Below are 25948 nucleotides of genomic sequence, written 5' to 3' on the forward strand. Positions count from 1 at the left end.
CTCAACCTACGTGAACTTAACGAGGTTAAATGACAGCTGTACAAAAATGACAATTCCACTAAAGTCTATCTCAGACCTCAAAGGTCTGACAGATATATCAGGGCAGATTAAGATGGCCCTTCATTGAGCTGGGCACCAGAGCAGAAGACCACAAAATGACAGCAGTTTAGATTGTTTTACAAGTGGTACACTCAAGACAGTAATCGACTTTGTACATTTTATTATCTTTGTGGGATTCATGGGTCAAATCATGTGTGTAGACGGTCCATTAATACATGAATCAGCCAAGTGGGGGGCACGTGTGATTAATTGATCTGTAGTTAATTGTTGGATTAACTCCCACACTCTTACTCACATTGGTTATTTCTTGTTACTGCTTTTGTGACCATGTAAATGAATTGGTCTCTATGACTGCTTATGATGGGTACAGGGGTAGCAACCAGTGTATATGCAGAATAAACAATATGCAGTATGCACAAAGACATGTTTGAAACAACTCCCCTGCAGTTCTGAGAGCAGCAGGAGGGTCTTGTTCATGCACATATCATGCCGATGCACTCTTACAAGAATTATTTTTGAAGAGACGCTGAAAAATATGTTTCCATAACACAAAATGCATCCAAACAACTTCTTGTCACCCTTTGTACCTCCCCCAAGTGCTTGGTATTATGTGTTTGTGAAGTTTTTGCTTTATTGCCAAGCAGCAGCATCCCGTTCCAGCAGTAGTAGCTATAACAGAGCATTAAGTTGGATACCCTATTGTGCACATGTATGTTGTAAATAAACACTTCATGCTACTTTGGCTTCATCTGAATCAGATCAATGCATTGCTTGTATACAGCCTTGGAGATGATCATAAGTGAGACAGACATATAGGGATCATGCCATGTTGGCTGTTTTCTTAAAGGTAACATATCATGCCCTTCTTTCTAACAACTTGACACAATTTTCTTAAGTCTTATTGATGTGTATAAAACAAGCTTTGGTCAAAATACTTGGTTTAAGCACAGTGGCCCTTCTCTCAGCCTTGTTTTAACACCTGAGAACGTGTCTTTGGAGGGGCAGAGAGTGAATCAGTCCTCACCCTGCCTACGCCTCCTCTTCTTATGAGGTCTGTAGCTACTCTGAGACCTACATCTTTATCAGATCATTTAGTGAAACAGAATGCACACGTTTGCACATAGCCACATTGTCTCCCATCTCTCAGAAATGTTAAATGTTACATATGGGATGAATCTTTGGCTTAAACGATCTAACTGTTGGTGGTACAAAATCCTACTTTCACAGTAATTTCAAAGGCAGCATGGCTGTTTCTCTTTGAGCAACTGTATGTTTACAGCTTTGTGATTTTTTGCACAAATAATCTTATGACCTCTCTAAAATGCCTTGTTTTAGGTGGTGTGTGCATTTCACAGTCAGTCAAGATTCCCCGGGAGCCAAAACAGGGAGAGTTCGACAAAATCATCCGGAGACTCAGAGAAAATCCAAATGCAAGAGTCGTCATACTTTTTGCCAACGAAGATGACATCAGGTAAAGCCTGGTAATAAGCTACATACTGTAAGAGTTCTTTGAAGATAAGAAGAAGAACAACTGCAGCAGACAGCACAAACACATGTGGAAACTGCTGGTCCGCTGTGCAATGAATTGCAAAACACAATCAAAGTGAAGCTTGTTGGGATGCCGACCTTATCCGTAGCAACATCTGTTTCCTCACCTTTGCAGGCGGCTTCTCCAAGCAGCAAAAAAGTCCAACCAGACGGGTCATTTCATCTGGGTGGGTTCAGACAGCTGGGGCTCAAAAATCTCTCCAGTTGTGCAGCAGGAGGAGATGGCAGAGGGAGCAGTGACCATCCTGCCCAAGCGCCAGTCCATCAAAGGTACAGAGACGGGCATTGTGCAAACATCAGTTCTTTTCTTCTAAAAACATGCGCATGTATCAGTCACTTATTCTTTTCTTGTGAGCCAGGGCCAAGTCTGGTTCTGTCTTTTGCAGTTTCAAAAAGATAAAAACTTGCTTTGTAGTGCTTTACTAGCATTATTTGATCATCAAGATGTAAAAAGAAGGAGTTAAATAAACTAAATACAGTGAGCACAGTAATCACGTTGTTATACTTTAAAACATAAAGCCATGGCTCGCAGTTTGTACTTAAACTGTCGTTTATACTGGCTGTGCAAGTGACAGTGAACCCATTGATCTCTTTAGGGTTTGATCGTTACTTCATCAGCCGAACACTGGAAAACAACAGAAGGAATATCTGGTTTGCTGAGTTCTGGGAGAACAACTTCAACTGCAAACTCAGCCGTCATGCTGTGAAGAAAGGCTCCGGACTCAAAAAGTGCACAAGTAAGATATTTGCTTGTTTAGAAAAACCTATTCAGTGTTCTTTGTTGAAACTTTTAACTGAGCTGAAAATATTTGTCTCTTGATGCCTTGAAGTATTTGATGCTTTTGGCTCATGGTGAAAGTGTTTTGACAGCATTGCTCACCCATTAAAAGTAGAAGAGCTGTACAGTCAATAGTCAAAATCACAATCCATCTTGCAGTTAATTTCATTGCTGCTCTGTATTTCTGCTGAATCATGTTTGTTTACTCACATGGTCATAACAAGTGAATGGCTTAGCTGGGCTGTGAGGGCAGGCTCTGATCCATACATACATGCAGTTGGTGATGGCACAATCTCTCTGGGTTGAAAAGCATTGCATGTTTTATCATGATTAAACACCTATTAAGAAATACAGCATACATCAAATGTGGAAATCTTTCTCTAAATAGCCTCCCTTCTTCCTACCTTCATAACTTACTTATGAATTACCTTAAAGAAGCCAGTTTGCAGCATCCTACATCTTAATAACTGCCAAAAGTGATTAACTGTTGTGATGTAGAATGCAATCATTTCAAGAGTGGTGTAATTTTACGAATTGTTTACAATTATAGATAAGTTTTTAGTGAGGCATACAATAATGTTCCCGACAATGTATTGTACTGTAGCAGGACCTGTCTGGGTTGGCATAACTGTCGTCATTTAAGAATAAAAAGATCACAATAATCAGCAGCTAACTTAATGTTGAGAAAAGACTTTAACAGTGGCGTAGTTACAAGTCAGTTGACCCGAGGTTTACATTAGTAGCTCATTGGGTGATCGGTTCACCAGCTAGTTGTGTCTGTTTGATGCTGAACAGGATCTCCATAGAGTTGTTAAAGTATGTTCTCTCAAAGCAGCTCTCTGCTTTGGCTAAAATGATGGCTGAGTGCAGAGACCGTGAAACCAATCTTTGCAGTTGTGCTACTAAACAATGTGCTGAAAGTGCCTGAATGCTCTGTAAAGTTGAAGCGAGCAATAGGCGATCTCTGTGGTCCACTTGGTGTTCTTGGAAAAATATTCTGTATACTGTGACAGTACTGCAGAACTGTGAAGTAATTTGCTAACACTTTGCTAACACAATTTTTTTATACAACTACAAATCAGAAAAAAGGAATAAATAGATCAATACAATGTAAAGGAAAAAAATATACAAATAAATAGCTACATTCCTATTAAATTAACAAAAAAAAAAGAATTCAGTTTTAGTCCTCCATATTTCTTAATTTAATTTGTTAATATACATTAATTTGTTCATTTCAGGCCTGCAACACATTCCAAATAGAGCTGACAGTAAAGTTTTTACCGCTTTGTAACGTTGTCCTTCCTTCTCACAACACTTTCAAGATATTCTGGCCTTGAGGATGCCAAGTGATGAAGCTCATCTTAAGGTCTACAACAGTGCTGGGTTGTGGTCATATTTCCAGCAAAAAATATTTTAAATGCTGATTTGACTGACCACTGCAGTCCATTGCAGATGCCTCTAAGCACTGAGAAATCGACGCAGCCTCTGGAGAAAGTTAATGAGGCTTCAATTTTGCACAGTAAAGGTTAAAGTGGCATTTGTGAATGTAAGTCTGTACTGAAGTGCTTAACAAGGTTTACCACAGTAATCCTTTGCCCATGTGGTTATATCATCTCTTGATGAATGATGGTTCTCCATGAATTACCATCTGAGGGATCAAAGGTCATGTTTTCAATTTAGGCTTGCAGTCCTTGCCCTTTTCATACCAAAATTGCTCCAGATTGCTTCGCTGCTTTAAGGATATTCTTGATAAGGGTGATTGTTATGAATCCCTTCTTTCTTTAAGCAACATTGTTTTCAAACAATCCAATGATTTTTCACAATAAAACAAAGAATAAACCAGCCAGAAGCTCAAATAAGATTTGCAGCTTATTCTGAGTGCGTCATTCTGTGCGTAATAATTGCAGGTTTGATCCAGATATAATCCAGAACCTCTTAACTTCAGCCAGGAAAGAGTAGTATGGACACCATACTTTAATGCTCAGTAACTGGACTGTTACAGCAGTACTTTGGTGGATTTGCAGAATTCTCTCATCTGGTCAACTTCTTTTAAGGAATCTGAATTATTATCTTCCCTTTCTAAGGTTTGTTTGAGATGACTCCACCTGACTGCATGCTCATTTAAACTGAAAGCTGCAACACACCCAATAAGTTCAGTGTAAACAAAAGTATTATTTAGTGTCATTTGAAGTTTAGAAATAAACAAAAACATGTGTTGCATTTATCTTTTGAATATGGCAAGATCATGTTTAAAGTAGCACTAAAATGCTATATTATAGAGCCCACAATATGCTAACAAAATATGAAATTAAAAATGATTTATTTTAATATTCTACAATAAAGCTCAAGCAGATACACACATATGGATATGTCTGGATAAATAATGTCTTTAGGCAGAAACAGAAAAAAATCCAGAGCATCAAAGGAAATCAAAGTAATCACTTTTCTGTGAAGTGACAGTGCTAACCATTGAGCCACCACACCGCCCTGGAAACAGATGTGTGAATACATACTTTGCATGTAGCTTCCACGCAGAAAGCAATATTTCTAAATTAGACTGTGACATGATGGAATGCACACGGTGCATCCACACATACAGCGTGGTGACTCAGCTGAGTTTAGCATGCGGCACCATTATGACCAAGAACAGAGAAAAGAGGGGAACATTTTAAGTCAGCACATTACAGTCCTTTTCTCAGTAGCCCCCACAGTAGTAGTAAATGTATGTAGCCTGATTTCACTGATTCATTTAACTGAGTTACAAAGTAAACCTGTTTATTTATTAAAAAAATTCTCCATTTCATGCTAATTTAAAACCTAAAAGTAGCTCTTCGTGTGAAAAACACATCATGACATGGTGAGTTTGGAGACAGTATCAGGACCATAGCAGAGAGGAAATAACTGAACCCAGATTGTATGAAAACATTATTTGTGTAAAAACAGAGGAAGTCAAAGCATCATCGTGGTGAGAGTTATATGACTCTGGCTAATGGAATTTGATCTGTGGAGATGTATACTACACTGACTCATGTTAGGTGTTGTGAGGTTACAGGTCATTTCAACTACCTTGATTTCCTTTTTACTCAATTGTTTTAAAAGTGGCCAGCTTTCTTATTTTTTCCCCATCCATTAAAAAAAAAAAAAAAGATTTTCTATAAAAAAAATTACATGATACCATTGATATAAACGTGGGGGACAGATGATGAGAGGAAAACCTCTTGGTAACAAACACCAAAGTTTAACATCATCATAAATTACAAACTCCAAAATGACAACATTACAACCTTCATGAAGGTGGGATTTGCAGCATGGTTGTAGTATTACAGCTGGAGTGTAAACTGTCTCTCAGAATTGTTTACATCAGCAAAAACTTTGCATTATGCTCGAGTGAAATGACATAGATAATATGAGCTGGGAAAGAGTATAGAACGGTCTGCCATGCAATTTACCAAGCTGGCTATTAATTTAATGTCTTTGGTTGTAATAAGCTACTGCTTGAAATGTTCTGCTTTATGGCCATGTGAGATTTACAGCATATTAATATCAATGTTAGGACAGACTGAAGTTAATTCCCCAGATAACTAATGACCAGGTATCCCCATATTGTTTCTAAAAGGTTTCTGAAAAAAATTATTTTATTGAGACAGGTAGACACTGCATTACTGAGCAGATGCAACTACAGCACTCTTTACTTGAGTTATATATATGTATATATATATATATATACATATATATACACACATTTTAATATGAGTTAAAGGAGACATAAAGTTATCCTTTTTTTTAACAATTGGACTCAATTTCCTGAGGTCCTAATAAGATGTAGCCCTGAACCCCTTTAAGCTATGAATTTATACTCTATCAAGCAGGTCTCTTTTAAGGCTTGGAGAGACCAATTTGACTCCTCTCCATGTCGCTCTTCTTTAGAGGCTGCCTCTTTTGAGATTGGTAGTTCTCTGTAACCTTCAAAGTTTATTATTCATGCAAATAATATGTTGATCTGGCTCAGCACCACAGAATGTGACAACCCCTAAGTAATGTAATTCCTCAATCACATATCAGCTCTCCAAACTGCAGGCTCCGCTGTCGGTCCACTTCTCTGTCTTTTTTAAAAAATATTAGAGATTAACATTAAGAACTGTTGTTTATATGGACAATGTTGGAATGCTGGTGCAGTCAGTGACTAGCAAGAAATCAGAATTTTCAAACTTAGATTGAGAAAAATTGAACTACTAATCTTTTAAAACATAAAACAAACTTGTGGTCGAGGATTTTGGCTTATTTTTTTCTTAAGTGAGCTATTGGCCACTGCTGAGAATTGATGTCAATAGCAAAGCAAAAAGCATGATTTGAATTTGAAGTAGGGTGGAAATAAAATGAGGAGGCTGCTCTGTGAAAATGTAGACGTGGAGTTGATAATGACATACATAAAACCTAAGTCCTGCAAAACATTAAAAATTGAAGTTATTGTAATAACCAGTCAAAAATAATGCTAAAGTAAATTATCTAATGATTATATGGTAATATTCTTATTCTTGTAAACTGCTTACTGCAGGGGTTTAATTCATGGCATATGCACATCAATGATAGACTATCTCTGTTGTAGGGGTATACCTGCAGAAGGCAGTGACTTGCTCCTCTGTCACTCACCTCGCTCATTACAGATATTTTACCTTTCACTATCAGTTCAGCTTCATGTCGAGTGAGAATCTCACAGAATTTGTTTGTGACACGGGTTGTGCCTCAGTGCTGGTGGAGAGCTCCATAAGACAGATTTGCGAGAGCCACATAGGGCGTTCTGCGAATTATCAGTGTCCGGAGAGGGTTACACTGCTTAGTGTGATCAAAGGATAAGGAGGGCATGAGTGACTGGAGAAAAAAAGTGAGACTTTTCTTTTATCTGTGAGTGGAGGAGATGTAAAGCTGTTATTGATTAATGTCAAAAGGAAAGCTAAGGTAGAGCTGGGACCAGTCTCATACTGTAGGCTCTGTGCTTTGCCTGCGTATTAATGATGTGGGAGAGCTGCAGGAAACAAAGCAATGCAGATAAAGAAAACATGTGCTATTCCATCCAGCCATCTATTTTTTAAACCGCTTATCCTGAACAGCCTTGCAGGGTGGCTGGAGTCTGTCCCAGCATGCATTGGGCAAGAGATGGGGAATATTTGGACAGCTCTCTGGTTTGTGAAAGAAGGATTTTCTTTTGTGTGGTTAAACTGAAGTCAGCATAGAGAGGGGTTTATTCATTAGATTAAAATATCTGTGAGTGAAAATTTTAAATATTAAAATAATTGTGAGGGAAGGTTTTTTTGACAAATGCTGTTGTTGCAGTTCTGAAAATTGTCTTTTTTTTAGAGTCAAGGCCTGAATTGCTTGTATCATTAAACAAAAACACAATCATTTTCACATGGTAGAACCTGGAAATGATTTTAAAAGTACGCTGCTGTCATGAGGCCAGTTCATAATTTGATAGTAAAGTAAGATAGTCTTTGTTTATTGTTTTAGTTTCTGTGTCACTTATTCCCAACACTTTCTGAATAGTTTTTTTCTCTCCAGCGAGACATTGACGCTGGGGTTGTTTGATATTAACTTATAGACTTGCTTGTTATGAATTATACTGCTGGCTGCTCTAAGCACACACAGGCTCACTTAGACATTACTTGTTATCTTTATATGACATTTGAAAAAAAATGCATATTTTGTAACACTTTCCTTTTACCGTGAGATTGTTGATTTAAAAAAAAAAAAAAAAAAAAAAAACTGCTTTCCAACATGTACACAGCACAGCTTATTGTTTTATGTTTGTCCAGTTAAGAAGCCATATTCATGGTTTATATGCTACCCTCATGTCTTCAATATTTTTCCTTGACCAAAGGGACACGTTTTCATTGCATAGTCGAGTCATTTTTATTTCTGTAGCACATTCATGAACAACCAAAGTTGACCAAAATGTTTCCCATCATAGTTGTTTGCAGTTTGACGAGCCTACATTTGTCATACCAGTTCCATCTACTGTTGTCTTCGTAGCCAAGAAGGTTAATAAAGTTTGAGTAACGTTTGGACTTTGTGTTGAGACTTTAATGATGCAATTAATCTTCCCATATTGAGATGCTGTCAAATTACAACTTTGATATAAAGGTATTGATTATTTTTGCCCTAAAGTCAATAGTTTATTAATAAATAAGCTTTGGTGTTTCCAGCATCTCAAATGAAACAATATACTACTTTTCTTTGTTCTCGATCCACGTGAATATTTGTATTTTGGCAGGAAATGATGTTGTTGTGACATATTTAATTATTTTCCAAAACTGACAAAATAATTAAATTACAAGTAAAATATAAGTAACAATAATCATCAATAAGAAAAATAATAAATTATTTTGCTATAAATTCTCACAAACAAAGTTTGAAGTAAAATTCACAGATTCTGATGTGGAAGAATTTGGACACATAGCACCAGTATCAGATTAATTAAAGAGGCAGTCCAACTGTCTTGGCAGGAATAGACTGGATGGCCTATGGCTCATGATGAGCCGAATAAAAAGGTCAAAGGTCTTGAGCCCACACAGTCTGTCACATAAAGTCTTGTGTGACACTTCGGTAGAAAACACCCACACTTTGCTTTTGCTTTTCCTAATCTAAAAGGATTTCTCTGAAATGCCAGCCTGGAAAATATGTGTGAGAGCCAAAATGTCAACAGAAAGAGACGGTGGGAAAAACGGAAATGGTCTTCTGCATAACACGCAATACAAAGTTAGTGTGGGTGGCCTGCCAAGACTCCAAGTGAAATATCACTCTCACACCCACTGTGGCTTGCAGGATTCCCCTTGGCATAAGCATGGCAGCCAAAACTGACAATCTCAGTCCAATCAAGGCCCTATGGCCCTTAATTACTGAGCCGTAACCTCCAACAATAATTCATGCATTTCAAAGTCTCTCGAGATAATCAGGACCGTTAAAGCCCATGTGGTTGAGGCGAGGAGCTGGAGATGCAGTAAATGAGAAATGGCTGAGAGAACGAGACCTTCTCTGATTTGGGGTGGTTGCACGCCTTTAGATTGAAGTGGCCGCTGATAATAATTTGAACCATAAGAGAACAGATGTTGAATGATAAATAACTCTGTTTTATAAAGTGCTTAGTTATGGAATGCTAGTATTCTCATCAACAAACCCTTCTTTGTGCACTGCTATTATTGTTTGGTAAAGCAAACTTTAATGACACAAATAACATTGTAGCTCTATAGTAATTATTTTGACAATAACGCATTTGAAAACACATTCCCCATGTCAGGAATTGATCTGTACTATTGGACAACCCTAGCTGCTACACTGAATATTAAACATTACGACTTAAGTACAGCACATAAATAAACACATTTGTTCAATGATTTAAGCTGTAAAACATGACAAACTATATATTGATGTTTCATTGTTCCATTCCAATACCATGTCAATGTGTGTGTTATTTACAAGTAGCAAAATAATACATAAAGTTTCAATGGACGTCAGATTTTTGTTCTATTTAACTATTTACCATTTGTGTCCACTGTAAACAACTATTTCAAGCTGTGGTGACCAAATCTACTTGCATAACATACGTAGTAATCAAAGCCACACGAGATGATTCTATTCAATGGGATTTCAAAGTATGAAAAACAGTATTCTGAGATTTGTATGGAAACCTGAATGTATTAGACGATAGCTTCTTAAAACATCTTCATAGTCTGAGAAAAGAAAAAGTCAAACACTATTTTGTTGGACTAGTTTCAGCCAGGATTTTGGCACACTTTTCCCCTGGAATCATTTCAACAAGCTTATGCAACATCACATTTATTTCAGTCCAAAGTCGCATAGATATTTCACCAAGATCTTGTTTTAATAATGGGAGAGTCTTACTGCTGCATAAAGTTTTCTCCAGTCCATCTATGTGTAAAAATGGTGTCTCATGCTCCACAAACCACTCTTTCACTGTTTGATCCTGATAATCCTGGCATAGTTATCTTGGCTGTGCCATTAGGGCAGAAAAAAAAAAATCTACTGACGCTTATTTAGTATACCCAGACCTCATTTTCCAGGCACGTAACTTTGCTGAACCTAGACTTGAGCAAGGACCAGGAAGTATTTGTCATCATATATCATTGAGTTGGACATTTCAGGATTGTTCAGGATTTTAAATGCTGGTCTGAAGGCTTCAAGATGCAGCGGAGAAGGTAATTAAGGAAAGCAAAAGTGGACTCCACTCATAACGCCATGATTTTATGAATAGGCCTACTACTATGCAAGCAGGCAACCATGCTACCAATCTGTTTATTTGACAAATGGCTAGCTAACTGTTCTGGCTTCATCACATAAATGCCACTTCCTTTGATACCAGAATTTACAGAACTTGGTCAAATTTATGCCATGTCAGCAGTTTTGCGCCACCGTTGTTACATAAGTATGTGCATGTAATTAATGTACTAACACACCTCGTGTTAGTAGCTAACTTAGTTATTAGCAGTTATCAACACAATAAAAAGATTATAGTAAAGTACTGGGCACCATCCAAAAACAAAGAACTATAACTAAACACTAAGTGAAAATACTTATATTTTAAGTTCCATTCTTTTCTGAGCTGCTACAAGTTCTTTGTACACCAAATGACTTCAGGTTTAATATTTTTTTACATTCAAGACATTCAAAACTGTTTACGAGTTATACATCTGTGATTTATTACTGTACCAAATTTGTCATACGTGTGACCACTGTTGGTTCAGCTTAACATATTTTTTGGTAAATACTGCAATAAGCAAGTCAGCTAAACAGCACTACCCCCCATTAGATGATTTTTTCCCATCAGTAGAGTCATTATTGTAGGAACTCCAGCAGCATATCCCCAGCTACACTCATATTAACTTGCATAACCTAATTGAATTCCATTTGGCAGTAACATAAATATATGCCAGTCTATCATTACCTCATCCCTGGTAATTAGTCTATTGTTAAACTAAATTAAACACACCTGCTTTATATAATCTCTCCTGCACATACAGCAGTTACATAGAGACGATTTTAAGATTTGAGGCTTGTGGAGAGGACAGAGAAGTTTAGACTGACATGTTGTATCTCCTTCTCAGACCTCACAGCAATTAACAATATGAAAAACCCATGGAACAACTCGGGCTAGGATTAATAAACTCTTTTCATAAGTTATTAAGTTGGGCTTGTGAGGAGATTATCCCCATGCTGTGAATGCATCTCTCCATTTTCTATTTCCTTGTTTCTTGTTCAAGCAGGTCGGGATTCAATCAAATTTCAACATACATCAGTTTCTGAAAGCTGCTAATAGAAAATGTCACGTGTTAACATACAGTTAATTGTTAATGGCATACACATGTCAGCCCAAAACCTGATGCCTACAGGTTTGCTAAAGGGGAAATCCATGTATCCCCTCAGGAGATACAAGAAAGAGTTTTTGTTTTTAACTGATGAAATTTCCCAGTGGAGAAAAACTTGCACTTGAGATATTGGAATTGATTTGCTCCTCTGCAGCGATCCAGATATTTACCTTCTAGCTAATTGCAAGAGGCAAGACCCATTCAGTGGAGAAGGAATAAGACTCACTGAGGAGCAATGCATTTTCTTCTATGCCTTTTGGACTGATGCCGCATTTTCCATTTAAGATGCTCAATCCATGTAGCTTCCACACAACTGTCCAACTTGAGCTATTCTACAATGTGGCACTGACTGGCAAAATTAACAGTATTGTTGAGTTTTTATGCTATAATTGCACCAACTACCCTTGTTTATCATGAGCAGCGGTCTTGAAACAAGGGTCAGAGACAAACATGACAACTTGTAAGATCCACTCATGAAGACCATTTGAGACTTATTTTTTTTTAAAATCTTTTACTTGATTTCATGATGTGCCTGATAGTAACAAATATATATGTAGTTCTGAATATTTCAGATCCACTTGTTCCCTCACATTTGCCTATCTATATGGTTATTTTACAATGAGTCAAATGTATGTAACCAATTTGAAAGAAAATAAACAAACACATACTGCATAGTGTATGTACAAATTTTCTTATGTCTGTGTCTTACAGATCAGGAGCGAATAGGGAAGGACTCGCAATATGAGCAGGAGGGAAAAGTGCAGTTTGTTATTGATGCAGTCTATGCTATGGCTCATGCTTTGCACAACATGCACCAGGAGCTCTGTCCAGGGAAGGTGGGTCTCTGCGCCAGAATGGATCCCATCAATGGCACCTATCTGCTTAAGCATATCCGACGGCTAAACTTTGCAGGTCAGTAATATTTTTTCTTATTGGAATTTACAACTGATGTCAACTCATATTCTAACAGTAACCTTGCAGGAAAACCTTGCTTTTGGAAAACATTCTGTTAACTTGAAACATAAAAAGGCAACAGTGTAACCAAGTGAAGAAAAAACCTGTACAATGACACTAATTTTATGATAGATCCAGGGAAAGTTTGCAATAATACATGATGATAAGTTTATGTACAATGAAAAATCAGAGCAGAGTCATATTTTTACAATTTCCCATTAACAGATAAAATCATGTAGTCTTCAACATTTGATAACTTGGCTCATCTCATCTTTGTTTTACCTTTCACAATACATCACTGCAGAGCACAAGCGATCACCCTCTCTGCACATCGGATAAATGAGTCTGAGAAATGAAAAATAAAGTCAATTCAACACAATGGCCATGACAGACAAACGCATTTATCGATGAGTCAAATATGGCAATGCACGTCTAACTCTAAGCAACAGCAGAGTTGGCATTTGGAACTAATTTTAATACTTGCCTGGGAAACATACCAAGTAAAACTATTCAAGCTGATTATCCAAATGCACTTTCAAGAAACATCTTGAAAATAATATACTGCTCCACTTTTTGATTCCTTCAGACAACTGAGCAGTAAAAAGAAGCTGACAGTGAGCATGATGAATGTAACTGAATGTTAAACTGAAGAAGTCAATTAGCTCAAACTTATGGCGTTTACCCTGGCGTTGAGTTGAATCACAATCACATCACAATCCTTATGCTAATGAATCATAAATGTAGTTAATCCCCCAATGTAAACTCAGGTGGGCCTCAACCTACTACTACTACTTACAATACTCAGAATAGTAAAAAAATATATATAAAAGCTTGTTATTTTAATGATTTGACTATCTAAAAAGAATATGAAGTTGCTTGTGACCAGAGTTGCACTATAACAAACATTATGTATATTTTGAGTGTGAAAAAGAAATCCACAGCCAAAGCACCTTCACTTAGAAAATTAAGATGTTCAGACTGCTAAGGTATCCTCAGTTGTCTTGACCCTGTTCACAAATAGCCAAAATTTCACATTCTGTAATACACTAATGGCTTGTAAAGAGGAATGAGGCCCCACAACTTCCGAAATCAAATGGTTACTCCAAAGGTCTGCTGTTTACCCACAGTTAGTTGAAAAACACACCTGAAAAGCTTCAGGATGCTACACACAATATACTGTGAAACGCTGCCTTGTGACATTCACATGGATGTTACTGTGACACTTGCCACCCACTTAAAAACTTTACAAACCATATGGCAACAACACTCTCCCACAATATCAGCTCCATCGAGCAGGAAGGCAGTACACTGGAAACTGCTTTGGAAGAGCAGGGCAGTATGAGGGGACCTCAATATTTTGCAGGTGCTTGTATTGTTATGGCTGATTTGTGCATACTGCAGTGTGACATAATATGGCTTACTTTATGTTAAAGTTCTTGCAACCTGAGGTACGTGTAATGATTCTGAGGGTTCAAGTAATAAAGTTACCTTGAAGACGTTTGAAAGAGCATACATTTTCATAAACCTTCTCTTATTACAGACATCTTTTCTTCAACTCATGAATCCCCAACCCAGTACTTAACTGACTTTGTGTCCTTCATTATTTGACCCATTTTCCAGCCCTTCATGCAGCATTACATTATACCCACTTATCAGTCAAGTTCACATTCATGACTGGCATATTAATAATTGACTGCTTTCACCAAAGAGAAGTGATCCAGAGTTTCATTATATACGCTCTCCATTTTTATAAAGCAATGGGATTCAAGACAATTAAAACTTCTTTCTTAGACACTGGAGTATGCACTGTTTGTACAGATAAATTATTAATTTGAATTCCTGCTTTTCAAGCTAATTTGTCATTCTAATATCTACTTATTACGGAAAGTCAACTTAATGTTTAATTCACATCCCAGAGGTTAAAGGAAATATTTCCTTCAAAAAACTGAATGAGTAATTTTGCAACTTTTCATGTCAATAAAGATCAAGAGCATTTTATTTTCTTTAATGCTTTATACATGAGCAATGCTCAGTATATTTCCCTAACCCTTTTTAAATGGTAAAAATATATTGCTAGTCTGTCTGTACTGCACCGCTGCTGCTTGAGCAAACACACCCAACATGTCATTGTCCACAAGACATCTTTTCTCTTGATCTTGTACCTGCTTTGCTGCCTTCACGGGTTTAATTTGTTTCTGCAGTCCAACTTGCCTTTCAAGCATCAAATTCAGTATGCTTTAAAAAAAAAAAGAAAAGAAAAGAGACTGCTTCATTTCTGCTTCAAAACGTTCAAAAACCCATGTTTTCAATTTGTCTGGCAATTTGAATTTTTGTTTACATTGAAATCCGTTCTAAATCTCCACATGGAGTCATGATGGGATGTCCAACTTTCATCTGTAGAACAGAAATGATGGTAAGCATAGTCCCATTTCTTTGATCATCCCAAACTTATTAACTGGTAGTCAACAACAGTAAAGAAGCAGTCAAGGTAGATATCACTTTTAGTAAAAAAAAACAATATAATCTCCTCTCTAACAAAAATCTGTAACATTATGAAATTCAATTGATAAATAAATATCACAACCAGTGGTGTGCATAGACTTCTGAAATTCTCACAGCGGCAAGCATCATTCTGGCTTGATTGCTAAAGTTATGTTTATAACAAAGTAAATATCTACAAGATGTTAATGTACTTTCATGTCAGAAATCAGAATAGATTTAAAGTATTTGACACAATATTCAACATCATGTCAGGTGGTTTTAACTGAGGTTGGTTTATCAATACAGAGCTGCTGGGAAGAAGCTTGTGACTTGCTTAGAAATCAGTCAGAAAGTATAAACCGTCTCCTTAAATAACAGCTAATAAGATGCTTCTAACCCCCCTTTTTACCAGCTTAACTTCTTAGAATTGCATGATGGAGAAAAATAAGTGCTGGACTGCTGTTCACAGCATGTTACACATTAAGTTCAATGGTTTGCATGGTCTGCTGTAGAACAGTTTCTATGTTCTCCCTTTCATCTTATTGCATCAACATGTTCCGACTGTGTGTCAATAACAGATGTTTATCACATGTTATGTGATATGTTTGAATTATTCTGAACGAAATTTTTAAAGTTTGGACAAAATGACATTAGTATTAATTAAAACTAGCATAAAGCTGATTTTGAATAATTAATTAATTTTTCATGCCAAAGTAAAAAAATAATATTGAACCAAACGTGTCGTTTGACTGTAGAAATCAACAGGGTTTTTCCATTTTATTTCATTTATTTATTTATTTGGACAATGGCGACTGAGTGGTGCTATTCTACAGTGTTTTTCAGCAGGAGTAGGCACTTTTGGGCTGACTTCTGTTCTTACTAGACAGACAGTATTCTCACAATCTGACCAGGATTGTTGCCTTGAGCTTGCTTCACACTTCATCTAATTGCATCAGCTCACAGCTGTATATTGAACCTGTCCAGACACATAAAACAGCCTGACTGCTGAGAGTGAATTTGCTGCACGTCACATTTTCAGAGATGATATTTATCTCTGTGTTGCGATAATTATATGTTACACATCAGGAAACACACAGCAGTCGTACCGTTTTTCTTACAAATGAGCAATCGACAGAAATGTTTGCAGAAGTAGGTCATTTTTTGTTCTGATAAATCATCCTTAAGGCCGAGCCAGCAGGAATCTATTGTTATACAATCTGTTTATTGTTAGCGGTTTTAGCATACATCTGCAAAAAAGAATTCACATATCTTCCACTGTGTAGTGTGGAGCTGCACAGCTTGTAGTCCAGTCAGACCTTATCCATTACAATTGCATCGACTTGGACTTGAAACTGATGATAAAGGTCAGAAAGCTTCTTAAAATCCAAAGATGCCAATTGTGGCCCTACTCATTATGTGCTGATAAATGGAAGCTATTGCTGTGGAGTTGACGGGTTAAACTAGCTGATAACCTGCAAGAATAAATGAGCATTAATATGACAAAAGAATGATTTTAATTAATCAGGTTGTTGAAAATATAGTTTATTTTGGTTTTATTGAAGAGCAGATGGAGGCATGAAGTGAAAAAAAAAAATCAAACATCTTTAGACAGTTTGACACTGTGCAGAGCTTCCTTCTTTTTTGTTCTGCATAGGACAAACAGTCACTCAGACTTCATTGGACCACAAATGAATGAAACTTTGTGTCTCCTGCAGTCACAGCAGTGAAGGCATTTTTGTTCCATTACAGGCAGTTCTGTTGCTCACATTACTCTATGTAACATGATAAGAAAAGACAGTCTATCATCTACTCTTGTCATCACACACACAAGCTTGTACCTTCCCGGCACACTTAATTCATCAGAAGGAGAAAGGGAGCATTGACTATAGGAGGCATGACCTTGTGGTGTGTGATGCAGGGAAAGTGGGGGCAAAAGGAGACTGACTGGCTATCTCTAAGCATAGCATGAATATGTAGCAGGAAAACAACATATGATTTGTTTTAATCACACCTGCATTAATCAATCACAGCCATATTTATTTTTATATGGGTCATGAACTGAGATTTTACAAATCAAAGTTTGAATGAATCCGAGCAGCCATTTGCAGCAGTAGCTATGGGAGATTGGTAATTTGATCCCAGGCTTCCCCAGAACACATGTCGAAGTGTCCTTGAGCAAGACACGGAATCCCATGTTGCCTCAGATATGTATGTGTGTTAATGTGTGATTGAGAAAAAACACTAGGATTTGCTGTATCTTCTGGTTTGCCTCTTAGTTAACACACTGCAGTACATAGTTATAGTGATCAATTATGAATTAGGGATATTATTGTTTTTTTTTTGTTTTCATCTGTGACCAGGTTGCAATTTTACAACTAAAGTGTAAAAATCTTGGTTGTATAGGTGCTGTTATTAGTATTCCCTTAGCTTTGCTTTGCATTGTTATAGATTAAAAAGAGTTATATCATGAAGATTGTCAAGTGCACCTGTGGTTATTTGCTAGTTATTAGTTTTGGTACTTCACTCTGTTATGAAATCAGTTGTTGTTGGTCTGAGCTGAGCATTATTTGGTTTTTGAAGTGCTGCCCGTCTGTCCATCTGCTCGGAAAAAATACACAGAGTTCTTTACTCTGCAGGGGCTGTGAGCAACATGTAGGAAACCACTGCAAAGATTTAAAAAAAAACATTAGCATTTTTCTTTTAAACTTTGCAACAGCTGCTGCCACAGTGTGTTTAACATAAAATCTACTTCTGGGTGTCCCCTTGTACTGTTTGAAATATCCACTCTTTGTTGTCAGTATTTTTTTTTTGCTTCATTACTGATAATAAAATGCAACACCATCACATTAAAAGCCTTCAAGCAGATCAGTGAATATAATTTCTCCCACTGTTTGAATTTAAAACATCTGTGTATGAAGGCGGATTGGACTAAACAACTGCAGTATCCATGTAAACATGTTTTCTTCAGAGCACTGCTATTGTACCACTGATGGATTTAATACCAAAAGAACCTCCATGCTGATGAATTAGCTAATAACTAACCTGGTAAATTTGCCTCTCCTTAATGTTTGTGACCTGTAATTAATTTGTACCAGCCATTATTTGAATACCTGCTATATTTCAGGACATTCAGACATCAAAAGCTGACAGTGTAAAAAGAAATATATATTTATTTAGTGCATCAAGATATAAAGACAAGGGAAAAAAGTCTTACCAAGTCTTACAATGACCTAAATGCAACCTAAATACAACTGAACAACACATGGCATATTACACTATTACATTATTTATTATAAACCAAAAATCTGAAGCAATGTGTGAAAAACTAAGTACACCCCATGATTCACCGTGTACAACCTCAAGTTCCTGCCAAATCATCTCAGTAGGGTCCCACCACAGAATTTCAATTAGGTTGAAGACGTGATTTTGATTGTACCATTGCAACATCTTGACACTTTTCTTATTTTGTCATTTAATTGTAGACTTTCTGGTGTTATTGGGATCATTTTCCTGCTGCGTGACCCAATTTCAGCCAAGTTTTTTTTTTTAATTGTACAGGTGGCCTCACATTTGACTGTTTAATACTTTGGTATACGGTTCATGACTCAGTGATTCCAGAGTTTTTGACACATTACTTCTGCCACTTAGCTGAGAGTGACAAGAGAAATTGATAAGAATTTGAACCTGATTTGAAGATAAATTTTTTATTTACATCAGCATGCAGACTACTGGGTTGAAAATGTGCCATCCATCCATCCATCCATCCATCCATCCATCCATCCATCCATCCGTCCATCCATCCATCCATCCGTCCGTCCATCCATCCATCCATCCATCCATCCATCCATCCATCCATCCATCCATCCATCCATCGCGTCGATGATGTCATCCCAGTAGACGAGTGTGTAGAAAGCTCTCTATAAGCCCCCCCGAAAGCCGCCAATAACAATAACACAGCAGCTATGAGCTAACAGTGCAATAGTACGTGTTCATTCATTCATTCGTCTTAAAGTATTGGTGAAATAAATACAGATAATGCCTTATTTAGAGGCTGTATCGTCTAAGCTCTGTTCATTCCATTATATGGATATACGCGGATCTCGAGGAATCTGAATATCTTCCGAAGGACGCCAAACTTTCGCCAAACTGTTTTCGGTGAGGAGATAAATGTATTTCATGTCAGAAAGAATGAAGTGGAGCCCAAGTAAATTCTGCATACAGGTCATTACAAGTTAATGACCGGCTGTCTTGTTGTTGCCAATCACCAAGGTGTTCTGGTTGTGCATCGATGCAGAACAAGCACAGGTTGGATTTATTAAGTAACCTAACAATTATTAAGGAGTGTATGTATATAGAGGTGTAAGAGAGACAGGGTCACCATCATTAAACCTTACATATAATTATATGCACTACATTAACCCCAATGTTTCTTTAAGAGCATACAAAGAAATGAGTGAATGAGTAGCCTCCAGTGCACACGTGGGGCCCCAGGCATCTCCACCACATTTGTCCATCCGTGCATTTTCTACACCTGCTTAATCCAGTCAGGGTTGAAGGGAGCCTGGAGCCTATTTCAGCTGCCATCAGGCAACAGGCGGGGTCACCAGTCCATTACAGGGCCCCCACCACATTATTACATAGCGCAGCAGTGGCATTTGTGAAAACCATTATACCCCTGACTAGTAAGTAGACAGTTGAGACCAGAAGTTTGTGCCACATGACAAGTTTAATTTATTTTCAGCTTCTCAAACACTAACTATTCTGCTTCAAAATGCTGCACACTTTATCTAAGCCCTCTCTGGAATTATTACTCATAATTTTGTTTTCACTTGCCCATAGTGCTTTAATGTTTCTCTTTTTCTTGTATTAGAGGTAGGATGTACTGTGCCATCACAAAAATACCATGACTACATTTTGGCACTCACAAAAAAAGCTTACAGGTCAGCTTCTTTCACTCTATTTGGTACACATACATGGCCCAAAAATAAAGGCCCCTAAAATATTACTATAAAAGTCTTTATAGATTTTCAGAAAAGGATTGCTTTGCTTTCAAGGGATTTTTTTTTTAATTTGTGTGATAGGTACAATGTGTCCATATGACAGGAAAAAGCTCAGAAGCTCAAAGCTGCTTTAAAAAGAGCTGAGCATCTATATTGGGTTCCTTTTCCCCTTTCATGAGTTAATTTAAAGACTTTAAGGCTTTAGCTTGAGATTACGTGAAGAGATATCTTCAATATTTCCTTTTTAACACTCTGCGCATTGGAGAAAAAGAAGCTTGGCATGATTCAAATATTTGATGGAAAATATGACAGCTGATCAACATTGTTGATGTGCTTAATATTTTTATACAAACATGTTGCGCCCCTGCTTGATAAAGTCACTGTAATCCTCCCATGATTGCAAACTGCTTTGTGGTATGAGTGGTATTGTCACACAGTCAGGGCTGAGTAAAACCGTAATGCTGTAATCCAGCAGGGCTGACTCATCGAGATGTGGATTAGGGTACAGCATCCTCTAGAGTCGAAACAAAGAGCAAGGAAAAACAATGCCCATCAGCAGAAATACATCAGCTGCTATTGAACACGTTTATCCTTTTGTTCTTAACTGGGATGTCCATTGTGTTTAGAAGACTTAATGAAATTACGGTGGCCCAAAAAGAGCTTAGAGAACTTCCTTTGATCTGCCTCAAAGCCCATGATTAAACCACGATTGAACCAGAGTTCATGAATAAACAACTTCTCAATTTTTCATTGGTTACGTTAATGAGAAATCTATGCGACACCTCAATATACGTCGTCCCAAAACAACTAAGAGGAATATGTTTTTATGCATTGTTTTTGCAATGATGAAGCATAGAAAACCTTTGGAAGACTGAAGAAGTGAAGCGAGTCTCAAAGTTTTTGAAAAATTATTGTCACATTTTAAGATGTTTTTCTGCAACTTGTCAACAAAGGCAAATTATACTCTTCGTTTAAATAAGTGAAGAGTTACTCTATACTCTTTTTTTTTTTTTTTTAAAGTCATAATCTCTTGTTAAAATGCATGAGATATGCTTTGGTCAAAATATCACTTGTCTTAAACACAACATCTGTCTCCTGACCCCTATTGAAACAACACTGAGAAGTGTTGTTTCAGCTAATTTCAGGGGTGGGGAGTGGGGAAGTGAGCAACCTCCAACTGCACCTCCTACTCCACCCACCTCTTCCTGGAGTTGTGTTGGATGGCTTCTCTCTGTCATGACAATTGCTGAGCAAAGCCTGAGAGAAAGAAAGTTTGCAGAACAGAACACAACTGTCTCTGACAGAACTATACAAATGTATCAGTTCGAACCAGATTCCCAAAGAACTTTGACCATCAAGGCTTCAACAGGAACGTCCGTGAACGAATAGTTTGTGTATGTTCATAATTTGGCTGAAATTGTTGATTCTGCAAGGGATATGGTTTCGCAGTGTAAATGATCAGAACCACCAAGTGATGCTTTCTCAACAGGACTAGACTAAACAGGAGATGTACACAGCATAACTCTTAATTTATTTAAACAAATATTTTTTCTGAAAGTGACAGTAATTACTGCCTGGAAACTGTACATCAACTTAAATACCTGAGCTGCTAATGTTACCTAGTACTAAAAGGCAAATTATTCAGTTTTCCCGGGGGGTGGTGGGGGGAGTAAGCCAAACTATTTGTAGAATTTCTACTTACATTTTCTTTTTCTGAAGCTGATCAAGCAAAGCATGAAAAACCAGAGATTTCAGTTGCTAAACTGAATGAAAATGTGGGCTGTGATTTAGAAGTCTAGAGTCAATGTATCCTTTTCTTTCCACATTTAAAGGAAAACCTGTAAGATTTACAAACCTAATGTTCTAATGTAATTGTATGACTGCTGTAATACATTAGTTTACTTTCACAGGTCAATGCTCACTGCACAGAAACTAGCACACTAATGTGTAGTAAATGGAGATTATAATGGCTGTTCTCTCATTTAGGGATAGCTGGTAACCCGGTGCTCTTCAACGAAAATGGAGATGCCCCTGGACGCTACGAGATCTACCAATACCAGCTCAAAAACAGAACAGCTGAATATAAAGTCATCGGTCACTGGGCAGACCAACTGCATCTGAATGTGAGCACAGGCCTTTTTATTCTGTGTGCTGTACAGCTAATTGTATTTGTGTCAGTGTTTACTATGAAAATCCTCTTAAAATGTCTGCAACTCTTCAGCAGCATGTTAAAGCTCTTCCTAAAGCATTCGATTGTGCTTAGTTCAATCTTCAAAGGTGTAAATATCCAGAGGGTGCTTTAAATGATTAACAGGGCAGATGGTGATGAAAGGAAAGCTATTAGAGCTTAAGGTCAGACATATTCAATATTTTTCCAGACAGCATCACTGACTTCCAAAACAATACTGTCGAAAGACAATGTGATGAAATAACAGTAAATTACATAAAGGAACGGAACAAATTATGTTTTTACAAAATGAAAAGGAGGCCTTGGGCAGAAAACACTATGACTGAGCAGCAGCTGGAAAGATTTTTTTTTTTATTTCTCATTTTTTAACATGGACTTGGAAAAGAAAAACTGTGTGGTTTGTAGTGAATACCTGCTGTGAAACTTGCCAGTACCGATTCTAAAGCAGGCAGTGCTTAATTAATGTTCTTTGATTTCTTAATTAAATGCACATTTTAAGACAAATTTACCAGCTTTTGATGAACAGTCACAATTGAATAGAATTGATAACAGTAAAAGGTAAGGACATGGTTTGAAATGAGGGATTTAACTAATCTTTGTAGACTTAATTGTGAATGAAAATCCACAATGGACAGTAATATCTTGGAATTAAATTTACCTTTCATAAAAGTAATTGATTGGGTTTTAAACACAAATATTAACTGAAGCTGAAAATATAGGGAAATACTGCCAATAGTTCCCTGCAGAGCAAACAACGGGTTTCCTCTTACCTCTCATATCTTGCCCTTTGGATAATTTAACCTTACACTGAAACATTTTGCTGAATCCAAGAAGAATGCTAATATGATGCAGTGTCTGCCCTATTCCACCCACCACCAAAGCAAATGCATAAAAGCGAATATACTTCAGCCAAAGTTCAAACATTAAATAACCACCCTTTAGATTGTCCTTGACCTTCAGGAGACCGAGAACCTTTCTGGATCAATAAAGCATCACAAACTCTGCATGCCTCCATTTTACTGGACACAGCCGTTTTTGTACACCTCTAACAGTTTTTATCTCTCAGCATGTCCTCTTATTTCTGTATGTTATTCTCTCTTCTTCATAGGTGCATTCGATGCAGTGGCCGGGTGGCGCCCGTCAGATCCCTTCCTCAATATGCAGCCAGCCTTGTCAGCCAGGCGAGCGTAAGAAGATTGTGAAGGGCATCCCTTGCTGTTGGCACTGCGAACGCTGTGATGGCTATCAGTATCAGGCAGACACCTACACATGTAAGATGTGCCGCTTTGATTTACGGCCCAATGAGAATCACACAGGCTGCGTTCCGATCCCCATTGTTAAGCTGGAGTGGAGCTCCCCCTGGGCAGTCATCCCTGTGCTTATCGCAGTCGTTGGCATCATGGCCACGTTGTTTGTGGTCATCACGTTTATTCGTCACAACGACACTCCAATTGTAAAGGCATCAGGCAGAGAACTGAGCTACGTGTTGCTAACTGGCATCTTTCTCTGTTACGCCACAACGTTCCTGATGATTTCTACTCCTGATGTGGGAATCTGCTCGCTCCGTAGGATTTTCTTGGGTCTGGGGATGAGTATTAGTTATGCTGCTCTGCTCACCAAAACAAATCGCATTTACCGCATCTTCGAGCAGGGCACCATGTCTGTGAGTGCACCCAGGTTAATTTCTCCAGCCTCCCAGCTTATCATAACGTTCACCCTGGCCTCTGTGCAGCTACTTGGGGTGTGCATCTGGTTTGGTGTGGATCCATCCAAGGCCATCATCGATTATGAGGACCAGAGGACGTCTAATCCAGTGCTGGCTCGTGGTGTGCTCAAGTGTGACATCTCTGACCTTTCTCTCATCTGCCTGCTGGGTTACAGTATGCTGCTCATGGTCACCTGCACAGTCTATGCCATCAAAACAAGAGGGGTGCCCGAGACCTTCAATGAGGCCAAACCCATAGGTTTTACCATGTACACCACCTGCATTATATGGCTAGCATTCATCCCAATCTTCTTTGGCACGTCACAGTCCACAGAAAAGGTAAGCTTACAACTATTGCTAAAGTGCAGTTAATTTATTTTCTGTTCTTTGCAACGCTTTAAATTGCAGAAGATATTTTAGACATTCTTGCAACTGCACATAAAGGTTTTTTTTGTGGTGCTGTACAACAAAAGATGATCTACTTGCATCCAGTTGTGATTAATTCAACTTAAAGAAGACCTCTTTTTCAAATCTCATTTGAATTTTTAACTTTTAAATGGTTTTATCTGAAGTAGAATCACAAAAACATTGAGAGGAAACTTCTTTTCTATGCAGTTCAGAGCTTATCTGATCTTCTTAGAGTCAAACGTTTAATTAATCCAACAGTATATTTTGTGTTTATGGCCTCAGCTTTGTTGTGATCGTTTAAATCATAAATCTGTTTCTATATTTAAACCAACAGGGACGATTGTTGGCTAATACTTTTGATATACAACCTGTGTTTTTGCTAATAATACTTCACATTTAGTGTTAATTAAATATTCCATAGAGCCTTTATTGAATGGTAACAACAGTTTTAGAAATGACGCAAACAAACTCAGCAGCTAAAACAACTCAATATGGTTATGTCATGCAGAAGTTTCAGATTTTGAGCACACAATCTAGTGAATGTAGACGGAGAGTAATATTAAGGCTTTCTCTAAAGACTGAAGACGGCACACAATCCTGTGACTCATACATGTGATGGCTCTATGCCACTTTGCATTAGAGACCAATGAGTGGTTTACACAAACACAAACTCACACTTGCACTCCAATGTCAAATCAATGCACCCGACCTCAAGAACTGTGAACATGGATCACATCCAGTGGGAGCTCTGAAAGGCTACAGGTCAAAAGGGATCCAAAAGAGACACGGAAATAGAGACTAGGCCTGGACTGCACATTCACAGGAGACAGTCTGGGTACAAAGCCAAAAGGGTACAACAATGACACTGTGGAAACATGTCAGTCTAGTTGAAAGAGGTGTTTTGGCAATGTAACAAGAAGGGCTCAGTGGCTACAACAGAAGCCAGTGGTGAGGGAAGCCTCACACTAGCATGGACACTATCAGCGGTGCCAGCATGGGTCTGACAGATGCAACAAATTAATCCTCACCTCCCCTGTTTTGGGATTAAACAAAACAAGGCATTAAAACACTGGCCTGGAAAACTGGATGTGATAGTTAACTGTGGAAAAACATTCTTGAGAGACCTATCTTGTAAGTTGTGTCTCTCTAAGCATCCAAAAATAATCTCTGAAGTCCAAAGCGTTGCATAAAATTTGCATATGACAGCAGCAAATTGTATTACATTAAAAATGCTAAATGTGAATAACAGTACAATGACTTATTAACAACACAAAGCTCAAACTAATGTGCATTTGCATATTTGTCTTCCATTTCCCCCAAATTAATCTGCTGGTAATCTGCAATTACCAGCATCTACATGTTGAAAAACAACTGGCTAAGCTTATTGCATACTGCTTTATGTTAAATGTACAAATAAAGTCAGAGATCATCACTGTACATTATTGGTTA

General features: G+C 37.7%; 1 protein-coding gene across 1 annotated transcript in view; it reads left to right on the forward strand.

The window, feature by feature from the left end:
- LOC140303069 (metabotropic glutamate receptor 4-like) overlaps positions 1-25948 on the forward strand; it is a 135225-nt gene that overhangs the window by 94839 nt on the left and 14438 nt on the right. Inside the window, exons 3-8 of the mRNA XM_072381674.1 lie at positions 1396-1531; positions 1724-1878; positions 2205-2345; positions 12475-12675; positions 22185-22321; positions 23495-24430. Of these exons, the coding sequence (XP_072237775.1) occupies positions 1396-1531; positions 1724-1878; positions 2205-2345; positions 12475-12675; positions 22185-22321; positions 23495-24430 (1706 nt within the window). The remainder of the gene's footprint in view (positions 1-1395; positions 1532-1723; positions 1879-2204; positions 2346-12474; positions 12676-22184; positions 22322-23494; positions 24431-25948) is intronic.

Source organism: Leuresthes tenuis, unplaced genomic scaffold (genome assembly GCF_036924035.1).
Source record: "Leuresthes tenuis unplaced genomic scaffold, fLeuTen1.0.hap1 SCAF_3, whole genome shotgun sequence".
Taxonomy (NCBI): domain Eukaryota; kingdom Metazoa; phylum Chordata; class Actinopteri; order Atheriniformes; family Atherinopsidae; genus Leuresthes; species Leuresthes tenuis.